The sequence below is a fragment of the Agelaius phoeniceus genome, chromosome 9 (genome assembly GCF_051311805.1).
Source record: "Agelaius phoeniceus isolate bAgePho1 chromosome 9, bAgePho1.hap1, whole genome shotgun sequence".
NCBI lineage: Eukaryota > Metazoa > Chordata > Aves > Passeriformes > Icteridae > Agelaius > Agelaius phoeniceus.
The window spans coordinates 20,622,700-20,635,330 of NC_135273.1; the positions used below are offsets into that span (position 1 = coordinate 20,622,700).

General features: G+C 46.3%; 1 protein-coding gene across 21 annotated transcripts in view; it reads right to left on the reverse strand.

The window, feature by feature from the left end:
* Window positions 1-12,631, reverse strand: part of CAMK2G (calcium/calmodulin dependent protein kinase II gamma) — a 118,451-nt gene that overhangs the window by 4,342 nt on the left and 101,478 nt on the right. For 4 of the 21 annotated variants that reach the window (XM_077183221.1, XM_054637665.2, XM_077183222.1 and 1 more), the window contains 8 exons: window positions 11,647-11,715; window positions 10,000-10,044; window positions 9,308-9,356; window positions 7,160-7,273; window positions 5,384-5,509; window positions 2,821-2,896; window positions 2,241-2,335; window positions 934-1,179 (listed from right to left, as the gene is read on the reverse strand). In XM_077183221.1, the coding sequence (XP_077039336.1) occupies window positions 947-1,179; window positions 2,241-2,335; window positions 2,821-2,896; window positions 5,384-5,509; window positions 7,160-7,273; window positions 9,308-9,356; window positions 10,000-10,044; window positions 11,647-11,715 (807 nt within the window). In that variant the 3' untranslated portion in view covers window positions 934-946. The remainder of the gene's footprint in view (window positions 1-933; window positions 1,180-2,240; window positions 2,336-2,820; window positions 2,897-5,383; window positions 5,510-7,159; window positions 7,274-9,307; window positions 9,357-9,999; window positions 10,045-11,646; window positions 11,716-12,631) is intronic. The other 17 variants (XM_077183223.1, XM_054637670.2, XM_077183224.1 and 14 more) reach the window with 6 other exon arrangements.

Genomic DNA, 12,631 nt, shown 5'->3' on the forward strand with positions numbered 1-12,631 from the left:
GACTCAAGTAGCAGCTATACTTGAGTGGTTCATCCTTAAATGACCACATAAAAAAAAGGCTGCCTCCCAGTTGGAAATGTTTGTTGTGTTTGCCCTTAAATAGAAAATACTTAGTAGAAAGGTCCTAAGATTAGGAAACTTTGGACTATAAAATGGATGTAACATGTATTTCAGCATAAAACGAAAGGATGCAGAAAGACTTTGTACATCCACATTAAGGCAATAAACAAGAATGCCTTAATGCTGAAGAAGTAATTGGATCTGATGTCCTTAGGAGCAAGCAACAATCATTTTGTCATGATATATTTTAGAGCCAAAGTTTCTTCCAATTATGAATTGTGGCAAGTTAATTGGGGGGTATTTTAAATCCTCTGATATTACTGTTTGTTTAGATTCTTTTCCCCTCTGAGTTTTCTCAATGTGGTACATTAAATACTTTTTGCTTATCGGAAAATCAGTAGTAAAATTTATATTAATAAACCCTTACCCCATATGGCACAGAAATTGTTCTGTATGGATTCTACAATATCCTTTCTAGAAGATGACATAATCATCAAAAAAGTCCTCTGAAATGACCCCCAGCATCGAAAGGTAGATGTGAAAGGGCCAACCTGTGCACAGCATGAGATACTCTTCCTCTCTGCTCCAGATTAGCCATTTGTCCAAGCACAGACCTGAGCACCTGGGAGGAAGCACAGCTGCTACAAGGGTACCTATGCCCAGGAACAGCTGTCTGGCACATGACTCCCATTTGTCAGGAGTGGCAGATACCCCTACTGAGTCCAGAGGACAGGACTTAAAGGAACACCATCTACAAGCCAAAGTGTTGAGCCATACAGACAACTAAAGATGGTTCTCTGACAGCCAGCTAAACGGCCCTGAATGCCGAATTCCCACAGAGAGCAGCCTCAGCCGTGTGTGATGTACTCATACCCGTATGTGATCCTCACTGGAGAGGTGCTGCAGGAGCTCCAGAGCAGTGGTAGTGCACATTGAGCCACTTGCCGTCGCGGCGGTGCCAGACGCGCGTCTCCTCGGACTGCGTGGTGCGGGGCCGGCCCTGCCCGTCGATGTACTGCGTCAGGCGGATGTAGGCGATGCAGGCGGCGTCCTCCCCGATGACGTGCACGTGCGGGTTCAGGATGGTCGTGTGGATTGGCTTGCTGTTCTTCGACAGTACTGGCAGGACATGCAAAACCATCGGGTTCATTTTACAGCTAAGGAGGAACACATTCTCCAACCTCTTCTATATTCTACTCACCTTTCACTGCATTCTGGAATACCACAAAAATTGGTCCTGCTATTTTTCAGGAAAAGTCCAAGCAATTCTTACCCCTATCACCTGTTGTTCTCGCTACGAACTGTACACTTATTGCCAGGAATGCCCTGGCCCCTTTGCCCCCACTTCCTCTGCTGCTGTGTCTTCAGTTATGGGGAAAGAACTTTCACTGACAGAATATCAAAGGAGTCAAAGGAGTCAGTAATCAGGAGATCTTTAAGCTAGGACAGCATTAAATATGAACAAACCTCAGAGAAGTGTTAGAATCACTCCATAAATAGGCTGTTGAGAGAGACAAAGTCTCTGCATACTTAGAGAACTACATTTGCCCATACAAAGGACCTTGACCTAACCCCCAAAATAAAACAGATTGAACAGCTCAGGATTTAAATTTCAATTATCTCATCCTGTGGAGACATCCAGGAAAGGAGAGAAATCCCATAGTATAAATGACAGCATTTCTCCCAACTCTTTCCTGCCCCAGACTGACAAGGTGACTCTTGTCTATGTAAAAGGTTCATTAGGTGTTAGAGAGCTGAAACCATCCAGGGAAAGTTCAAAGCAAAAGCATCTTTATGCCTGACCATTCAGTATGTCTACCCCAAACATACATGTTGCTTCTGCCAAAATCTGATCATTTTTTCGATTTTCATATCAGTAAGAACTCCAGTGAGTCAAACTTTTAAAACTCCTGCAGTCCGTGCCAGGTACAAAACATTTCCACTTGGCAGATTGCATGCCTAGAGTGAAGGGATGTGGGGGTTAGAATTGAAATTGTTGCTGAACAGGCTTTTTGACAGAAAGGCTGCTGGCTTTTATGAATGCATCATAACCCAAGCACAATCAAGTTCCTGCTTACTCTGATAATCAGTAACAACAAGGCAAATTTTCTTCCCCAAATGTGACATAAAGGAAGAGGAGAGAGAGAAAGGTGTTGGAGTTACCAAATCTACCCACTCACAGTTTTCAAAGTAAAACTTATGGAAATCCATTCCTTCAACCAGGTTCCCCAGTGCTTCAGGTTCAAATGAGGTCAAGCCAGGATCACAGATTTTTCTGCAAAGAAAAGCAGCACAGGTTTACAGCTTGAATTTGAGCCCAAGAGCTATTCACACAGTGAAGTGCTGCTATGCCATTTGACTCACACCCTGTGTCCACCTAACTACATCTCCCTGCTACAAGAAGTAAGTTCCTGAAGACTCAACCCTACCATAACTCTAGGAGCCAACTAGATGGCATTTCACATGAAATAAATTTCTAGGTTACTGACTTTCCTTTTATTCTCTTTCTGCTCTTCTCGTTGCCCTCCCCTGCACTTTTCTTACAAACCCAGGACATTTTCCTATTGTTGCTCCTGTTGCTGTGTGCTACCTGACTTGATATTCATTTAGAGCTCTACTACTCCATCCTAACTGATGTAGGCTAAGAAGGATAAAACCTTTTACCATCCCTGACTGTGTGACAGCTCCTCATACCCAGGAGCCAGAGCATCACTTGCACACAAACTCATAAACAACCTGTCAGAAAGCATCTCTACTTACGTATAAGCCTCAAAATCTCCATTGTTGATGGCCTCTATCAGCTGCTCTGTTATCTTAATGATCTCTTGCTTACGCACTGTGAACAAGAAGAAAGAGCAATTTAGCTGTGCTGAAGAGTTCAGTAGAAATATGAGGCTAGTGGGTGCTTCCTACAAGCAATTTGTAGAGCACCATTAGTCTAGATCTCATAGGATGCTGCTCCCTGCATCCTGGAGATATGCAGTTAAGACAGCTATCCACATGAGAGTAGGGGGGCAGTGGTATGAAAGGGAAATGGTGATCCCATAATGCAGGGAGAAAGGAAATAAAGAAACCATATTAATTTTCTTTTTTTTTTCTTCTACAAAGGTCTAAGGCACCAGAGGTGTCTCCTAAATGACAGCCAGAGCTGCTTCTGGGGAGTCTGACCAATGAATGCCAGTGGCCCTGCCCATGTGAAGTAGTTTGGCAGCTTAAGACGTGGAAAACCTTCACCACAGTAGCCATATACAAATGGCCACCACACAGATCAAGCCAATTGGAAAGAGTCTCCCAACAACTTGCCTATCACCATAATCAACACCTCAGCTATTGTGAATGCTGCACAAGCAACTGGGACATGTAGGGATGGCTTCTGCAAGCTAGAAGGATGACAGCAGCAGGATGGATGGGTTGAATGAGCAGGTCCTAGCTATGTCTGAGAGTGCACACTGTTCCTCAGGCAGTTACCTTCTGCCAATCCCTATGGCACAATTCTTTATAGCACTCTGACAGCACTGCCATTAAGCCAACCCAGCACACTGGACTTCAAGATGAATGAAGACAAGGGTTGTCTATCTATTGTTGTTTGGCCCCCATGTGGCCAGCACCTCTGCATTCTCTTCTCTTGGTTCCCCACAACAGATTGCCCAGGCCCCATCCCCTCTGCGGTGCTCCATCATCCATGCTGATCTCAAGAATTAATAACATTTACAAAGTTTCAATTAGGTCTGTTAAACAACACAATTATAGTCTATGACTACTGTGTGCACCATACCTATGCCTGAGCCTATATGCACAACCTCACATCTCTTCAGCCTTCCTCACACCTGCAGGTAGACTCTTCTGCACATTATACAGGCATTTAAGAGGTTCTCTAGCATTCTTTTCAATGTTATCAGATAATATACAATTCCTGCCACTAGAAGTGCCATTCTTGTGCCCTTCAGCATCTAAAATATACGTGTCTGAAATGGAACCAGTCCCCTGACTGTTCTCCCTTTGGGCCCTGAAGCAAATTGTGCTGGGACTTCTGGGAAGTCTCATATAGGCATCTTAGAGGCCTATGATTAGGGGGATGGTGTTTAAATCAGGACCTACTGACCTACTACCCTTAGATGTTCAAGTCAGGGAAACTGAATTCCATTCTAAATGCCAGAAGATGCTACTCTGAACTGCTCCCCCCTTGCCCATGCACCTCATCCCACCATTGGTAAGTGCACCCAAAGAGCAACAAGATAATAATCTCACTGGCCATGAAAGATGTCCATACCCACTCTGGAAATCACTAAAGAGAATTTTACTACTGAGCCAGCCTCAGAAACCCCTCAGACAGGGGACATCTGGCTCATAACACTAAGTTGGTTGGTTTTACTATGCAGGCTGTATACACTCCCACATGTGAAAAGATATACACAGGGAATGGGTCAAAATGATACAGTGGGCTGTGTCTGTTGTGAAAAATGTCCTTACAAGCAAGTTGTCTGGGATTACTTTCACATGAAAAAGGGCTGCTTGTTGGACCTCCAAACCATGCACCAGCCATGTCCAGAAGATGGAGTGCATGGGAAAGACTGCATTTGGGATGAGTGAGGGAGTCTGCAGTCCACAGTCACGGTGTGCTGGCTCATCTTAAGGAAATCTGCATTCCCTTCCGAGGTGCCTTGATGCAGTGCCATCAGGCCTGTCCTTCAGCACTAGTCCATCCCATCAGACTGTGCTCGTCTCCTGGCTCTCACTACATGTCCCGAGCTAGAACCGGCACACGGGAGGTGACCGCTCTGTCCGAAGGACAGAGCGCCTCGGGATGTCCCGGGGGCGGCATCGGCGTTTGCCGCTCCCGATGAATCCGCGGGTCCTCCAAACTGGCACGGCAGAGGCACAAGCGGGAGGCGACATGCACCAGCACGGCCATCGAGCGTGGCCCACGGCTGCTCCACCCTGCCTTGTGCGAGCCCAGGAGGCAGCCCCGCCGCAGCAGCTACACTGCCGGCCCGGGGAGCGCTGCGGGCGCGTTCAGCGAGCCCCGTTCACGGCCGGGGCAGGCCTGGGGCCGGGCTCTGTGTTCCCCGCGGCCGGGCCGGGCCGGGCTGAGGGCGGCCCCGCTCCCCCCGCGTGGCGCCCCCCGGCGGCCGCCGCCGCTCCCCGCACCCGCTCCTGCGGCCGCGGCCCCGCCGGGCCGATGGCGCCAGCTCGGAGCGCCCGGCCCCGGCCCGTTTCGGACGGGCGGGGTGAGGGACGGGGGGGATAGAGAAGGGAACTTTACATCTAGGGTAACTAGCGTGAGTTGCACTACTCCACTACTGCTACCCAGCTGCTAACTTACACGGTGCCCGGTTAAGTACAAAGGGAACTACTGGAGTTAGCAAAGGCTCCGACCGAGCACGCTCTAACTCCAATGTCTGCCCTGGGCTGTCCCAGGCATGGAGCTTCTCTTCACAAGACTGTGTAGCTGCAAAACAAATGTAAGCGTTAAAATAATAAACAGACAAAAATTAGAAAGTAAAATAAAAACCAACAAAGAAGTGCAGACACACACAGCCCCAGCCCCGGTCAGCACACAGACACATCCACATCCCAGTAACTTGTATCTGCTCTCCTGCCTCTGTCACATCACTTGAGCCACACACTGCTTGGCAGGGGCCACCCAGGCACTGGTGCAAAAAGCACAGCAGGAATTGCACCAGTGCTGGAGGAAGTTTGAGGGTGACCTAAAACAGTGGTCGGAGTAGTGACAGCAGCACAAGGGCAAGTACAAGATGGGGTTAAAGAAAGCAGGGATATCCAAATCACTGCACATCTCAACTTGGAGGGAAGCAAAGTGGGAGAACACTGACCCACTTGGCAGAGAGGTGATTCAGCACTCCTCAGTGTACCAAGCAGGGCCTTGCTATGAGCAAGAGGAAGGAATTAATAAGAGAGCAGTGATGGACAGCTCACAGCAAAAAGAACTTCAGAAGAGATCATTTCCCTTCTATTCTGGCTAGGCAAAACACCTTTCCTATTGCACCTTACAAACCAGCGGTCTGAAATCCTTTGAGCTACTTCATACTTTGAGCTACAAACAGAGACACTCCAACTGCTGCAGTATACGAGATACTGGTGCTGTGTGTAGAAAACCAGGGAAATGCCACGGGAAAAGATAGAAGAGGACACACCTGGTTCTTCCTTCCTAGACTGACCTGAACAGAATCAAATATTCCAGATGCTCCCAGCTCACACTAAAGATCCTTCTACTGTTGCTTTAAAGTCAGGCAGCTAGTACAGTATGTGTGTAGGAGAAAGGCTGTGAATTACACCTAGATTTTCTCCAACCAACAGCCTTTTTCATATGCATTTTTTGGAGTTTTTCAGCCACAGGCTCCTCTACAGAGATAGCAAGTTCAGGAGCTATCAGGCAGAACTAACCATAACTCATAGACTAACCATAGTACCAGCTAAGTGAGCTAAAGACAAACACACAAGGTAAAGCTCGTGACAGACAAATGCTCTTCAGAGCCAACATTATTCCAGAATTTTCACTCAAAGCACCTGATAATGGATTAAAAATGCTTTGGGGTCTTTCAGGAGCCACAGCCTCCCTTTCAAAGCACCTTAAAGTAGTCTGAAAAAAATGGTTTTTGTTCCTTTGGTACTTCTGAGCATCATCCATGTCAGAAGTTCTCAGAAGTTCTGAGCAGTGCGACTGAATTCAGTCTCATGCATCCCCTCCATAAGCACATAAGCAGACCTGCACCACTGACCCCATTTACCACAAGAAAAAATAAGAGATGCAGTGACTTGCCCAAGGAAACCCCAAAAGGCAGTGTCTCTGCACAGAACTCCACATTTCATCCAGATGAAAGCAAGGGAATGAAATTAGCTAGGATGAGGTTCTGGTTTTTGGTTGTTTTTTTTTTTTTCAGAAAGGGAAGGAAATGTTTGGAAAATTTCAGTGTGCAAAGGAGGGTATTTTGCAGGAAGGGAGATGATTTCTTTGTATTCTGGAACACTGGAAATGGAAAATCAACACATTGGAAGGAAGTTGAGGTAAGGAGAAATGGGAAGGGTGGAGGAAGGGGTGAGAAAAAGATGCTGTGAAGCACTGCACCCCTGGACTTACTGGCTGAGAAACAGAGAGAAAGCTGGGACTGCATGGACTCAGTCTGTGTTTTGCTCTCACTGTGCCTCCGTCCTTCAAGCACTGAGCTGCCGTCCCCGGTGGAGAGAGGGGGAGCTAGCATGGCAGGGAATTAAAACACAAACACAAACAAAACACGCAAGTTCAGTAAATAAAAAAAGAGAAAGTAAATAGGAGAACATTAAAGAAACCACAATGCTGGGCACAAAACATGCAGGAGTATCCTCCAGGGCAAAGCCAAGTAGACAGCTCGACAACATGAACCTGCTGTGCAATTTAGAATGACACAAGGGCAGGGGGGCGGAGGAAGAACGACGACACACACTGCCTTTAGCCTCACCACAGTGGAAACAACATATCCCTGAGGCCACTGTCACTGATGGATAAAGATAATGTCCCCTACAGCACAGCAGAGCTGATCTGTGTATCCTGGTGTCTATTTAAAACAAGAAGCTGGCAGAGGAACTGCACAAGCACTTCCCTTTTCCGAGAGTCATGGCTATGCAGAACACTGAGAACTTCAACACTCCCAAACCTTTTGGTCTACTTAGTTTTGCCCAAGTACTTGCTTATCTTAAAATGTGGAAGGGCAGGAATGGAAAAAGAACACTGGTGAACACAGCTACACTTAAAACTGGAGGACTAAAATTACCAGAGCTGGCCACAGCACAAACCACTACTGTGCAAACTCTTTCCCTCCCAATCACCATTCAAATGCTCCCTTCTATTAAATCATAACAAAATTTTCTAACCTCTGCCAAAAAAACCCAAAACACAGTTTTGATCTGTAGCAATGTAGCCATATACAACTCTGTACACTGACCAGCTGCCTTCCTTCCTACCCACCTTCTGTTGCAGTCCTAGACTTCTTTTCCTTGCAGCATTTGTATTCCTGACTTACAACACCCATTGGCTCAGCTAGCTCAACCATGGAACCTCTCCAGAATAAAAAGTGCCACAGGAGACAAGGTTCTGGACAAATACCCATTCTGGATGGCTATCCAGAAGAGCGGATAAATCAAATTTATAACTGCACTATGAAACTCATCCAGTTCCCGTCACTCAAAGCTAGATTCCTAACCCACAGCTTACTCTTTGGCAAAAAGGTGGGAGCTAGAACACTGTCCTATAATGAGGCCAGGTCTTATCTCAAACAATCTGTATTGCAGAGCTCATTCACTCACTGGCGTGTGTTTCTGCTCCCTGTGATTCCTCAAAAGAGGAGCCAGCAGCTTGTGACAAGCCACAGGAAAAGCATCAGGAATTACCCCAATGACAGAGGTGACATTGCTGCTACATCACAGGGTCAGCACTGCTTTTTCCCTGGATATGAAACTCAGATAAACTACATGGAGAATGAGAATACCTCTGCCTCAAAATGCAAGTTATTAACACATTTGTCTCAGAATGCAAACTACCTTCACCCATCTCAAACTTGTTTATTCAGGAAGATGTCTGCTCATCTTCATTAGGGAGGTTAGGCAAAAAATAGCTGCTCAAACAACATGAGCAGATATGGAACTTGGAGCTCCTTCATTTCAGAGGTTTACAAGCACAGGATATTTATGATATGGTCACTGAAATATATGAAATCTCCTCTTGGCCTCTTCCTCTACTGATATCTCAGTCAAGGACAACAGGCCGAGAATGATCTTCATCTTAAAAAAATATAGACCCAAAGAGAAAAAATAACAAGGAAAGTCATTGCATGTCATGGAAGACATTCCCAGAAAGGGGTGAAAAGGGAGTCTGAGTAGTGACAGAGATGTTTCAACTCTCTGCAATCTACAGGGAAGCAGAAACACACAAGCAGAGTTCAAACCTCAAGGGACTGGTAGGGATTTTCCACACCTAGAAATGGACTGGAGATGAACAGATTATGATATATGCAAGAAAAGAATTCCAACTCTGAGACAAAAACAAATTAGCTCAGTGTTTATATACCGCAGAGGCCAAGTCAGATGGTTCCCCAGTGCATGGTCCCACTGTGACAGGAATGACAGCGTCATGGCGAATTTATGAACTGAGTCAGACACAGAAATCTGGGAAGCTAGTTCAAGGCAATGATTGAATCTCTAGAATCCCTTGCCTACACTTAGCTGTATTAGAAATTACAGGCAAAATACCTACCTTTCAGATCCTCATCTTCAGTTGTGGTGTTACAGCTCTCTGTGGAACCCTGCACGGCAGAACAGAGCATTACCAGGCATCAGCACTTGGGAGAATGAGCAAGTAGTTTGATTTCTTTGTGAGAAAGATGGGTAAAAGCACAAAAACGTTGGCAGGGATGGAAGGGAGAGGATGATACAAGGAAGATTTGAATGTAAGCAGGCCAAATACAAAGCATAACATAACAGCATCTCTGCTCAGCTTTTGCATGTTCGAGCTCTTAACCCAGAACTTCTACAAGTGTGGAAGTTACCAAACTCTGTCAAATTAAATCTAATGATAGTTGCTTCTGTTTGGAAGAATAGCCACAAGAAGCTAAAGAAGGATTCCTAGGCTTTCTCAGAGGAAGTGTCCATTTGTAGAAGAAAAAAAAAATAATTGCCTAAGTGCCTATCTCTCCTCTTCCATCCCACATATGAAAGAGAGTGGTAGTTATACACCACAATAGGAAAGACATGTTACTATCTGAACAGTTGTTTTTACTCAGCCTCTTCCAGAGATCCACAGCCATATAACACAACCCTCCTATTGTCAGCAGTATTCAGGAGCATGCTACAAACCAGACATTGGAAAAGTAGAAACTGAATTAAGACACATGAAGACAGGAACAAGAGAGTAGCAGAGGTTTTTCTAACAACACTCCTATCCCTTACCTTTATGCCATCTGTAGCATTATGGACAACAGTTGTTTGAGGCTCCTAGGAAAGGATGGAAGAATCATTAAACTCTAGTTCCAAAGCATTCTCTAATTTACCTTCACTCCCCAGCAAGTGGAGAAAAGGAGACTGACATTAAAAAAAGTCAAATCAAACCACAAACTCCAAACAGCACACGTGTGCCTGCGTGCGTGCGCACACACTTCCTGCACGGGTTTCATTAAGAGAGAGGCTGCACTAAAAGCTACAGTCACAAGGAGACAAAGCCCCCAGCTTCCCTGCAACTGCCCCTAATTCCCAATTCGCTTCCAGTGAACCAGGCTGCCACAGACACCAGGGGGCAACCAAGCAGCCAGTCTGCACCGTCTGCAGCCATTCATGAGGTAATGACCCCTCAACAGCATCCTCACTCGAAAATGCTTCAGAAGAGGAAAGGGGAAAGAAAGGATAATACTGGGCTGGGGCCTTTGTCTCCCAGTTTTTTGGAAAGGTTGCTGGGTATTTTACCCTAAAAAAGGGACATTCATAATTTTCATAATAAAAATAGGATGAGCCAGACCACCTCAATGCCTCTCAGAGAGGAGTTGCTAAGGAACTGTGAAAAAAGGCACATTTTTCTAAAAGCCTCTGAAATGAGCTCCAATTTCAATAATAATAATATTTAATAATTTAGAAAGGCTCTCTCCATATCAAAAACATAATGAAAAAGATAGTGAAAGGAAAGCAGAAAATTATGAAGTGTCCCAAGAATCCTTCATTCTCCAACAAAAAAAAACCCAACACCAAATCCCACGTCCCATGCCCCAGAAATGCCAAATCCAACTCTCCAGAGACAGACAACAAAGAGCAGCTACCAGGCCTATGGGTGCTAACTAGCTCCTGCACTCATCCCTTCATTACCAGGACAAGACTTCAGGATCTTGCACCATCTCCTCCCACTGCTGTTGTTGCTGGGTGGCTCAGCAAGGGCATCAGGGACAGTGCTGGGCAGTGCTGCACACTCTTCCATCTGCCTCTGCCACCCGCTGCCCTGCTGCCTGACTCCATGGGTACTGAGGCAGGCCACACACCCAAGCTGTGCCATTCAATGGACTTGGCACTGGCACTGTGCTGGCACTGCAGAGCTTGCACACAGGCCAAACAGAAAGTGCCAGCCCAGCAAGTCTGTGAGCTGCAGGAGATCAGCCACTCAACTGAGCAGGCCAAATAGGCCAGCAAAGGATTCTTCTAAAAACCCTTTGTCTGCCCTTTCCTCTCTGGTGTCCTGAAGTCCATCCTCCATTTCCTGAGTGTTGGAGAGTGGATGGAGCTTGACACTCTCTTCTTCAAAACCATCCTCCCCAAAGCCAGCAGGAACAGATGAACGGGACACACAGAACTATACAGGGGTGGCACACGGGGAAGTCCAGGCAAGCTGCGATCCCCACATCCAACCACAGCTCTGCTCAGCACCCCCATCCCAAAGCCTGTGAGGCTGTGATCAGGCCCCACAGCAGCACAGGGACACAGACAGAACGAAGCCAAAACATAAGCTGAAACAGAGTGGCACAAGCAGCACTCGGGAAGGGGTTTGGGAGGAGAAGGGGAGAGGACAGAATCAAAACTAAACCAAACAGGAAAAAAAATAGCGTTTGGGGAAGATACCATGGACGTCTGCACTGGGGGTGTTTCTTTTGCAGTGCTTACTATACTGGTTTTGTTGTTGCTCTGTGGCTGAGACAGAAAAACATGGTTTTAGTTTCCATGCTGGGCAGCAGAGGCAGCAAGAAAATGACAGTATTGCTTCAACCCCCACCATCTCTCCTCAGACCCGACCCTCCCCACAATCTCAGTCACCAAGAAGAGGGAGGAAGGAGGAGTCCTGCCCCAGTTGCTGGACATCATCCTTCCCTCAGAGGCAATAGAAGTTGTAAGGGCTGTACCAAAATTCAAATGCAAATGGACTGCTAGAGCTATAAGGAAGGAAAACAGAAGGCAAAAAGGCAGCAGCCCAAAGGGGTGGGGAGAATCCTGCAATGAGCACTAACAAAAAATATCTGGTCAAGGAAAATGAGACATGGCAGCTGTCCTGAGAGAAAGAGACTACAAAAGTGAGAAACACACAGCAGTCATGGTCTCTAACAGGGCACAAATGGGAGTCAAGTCTGAGGTGTCCCAAAGTGTACAGAAACAGTTCTAGGTGAGAGTTCCAGAGAATCTATTGAGCCAAGTAAAAGCATGGTAAGCCTAGAAAAGGTAGAGAAAAAGTAATGTATGATACGTTGTATCCCTGTTGTAACCTGAACAAAGAGACTTCAGGACCAAAATATTGAAAGGAATGGGACTGGGACATAAGGAAAAGGCCATAGAGTTCCACAAGTAGGAAGTTCTCTGGATGATGCCCAGCAGCTTTTCATCTTTCCCCTCTTCAGACTCTCTTGTAGCTGTAGCAGAAGAATAAAATCTCCATTTTCTGCATTCATACAGCACAACAGTGAGGCCATCACCAGCTTGCTGAAAAGAATTGTCCCATTGAGTCATGTATGTCAGGAATGAACCAAGTCTATGTTTGTAGGAAGCCAAACCTATCCATAAGTACAGGGTTCCTAGCCCACAAATCCAGCCCACGTGTGACCCCCCACACCAGGCT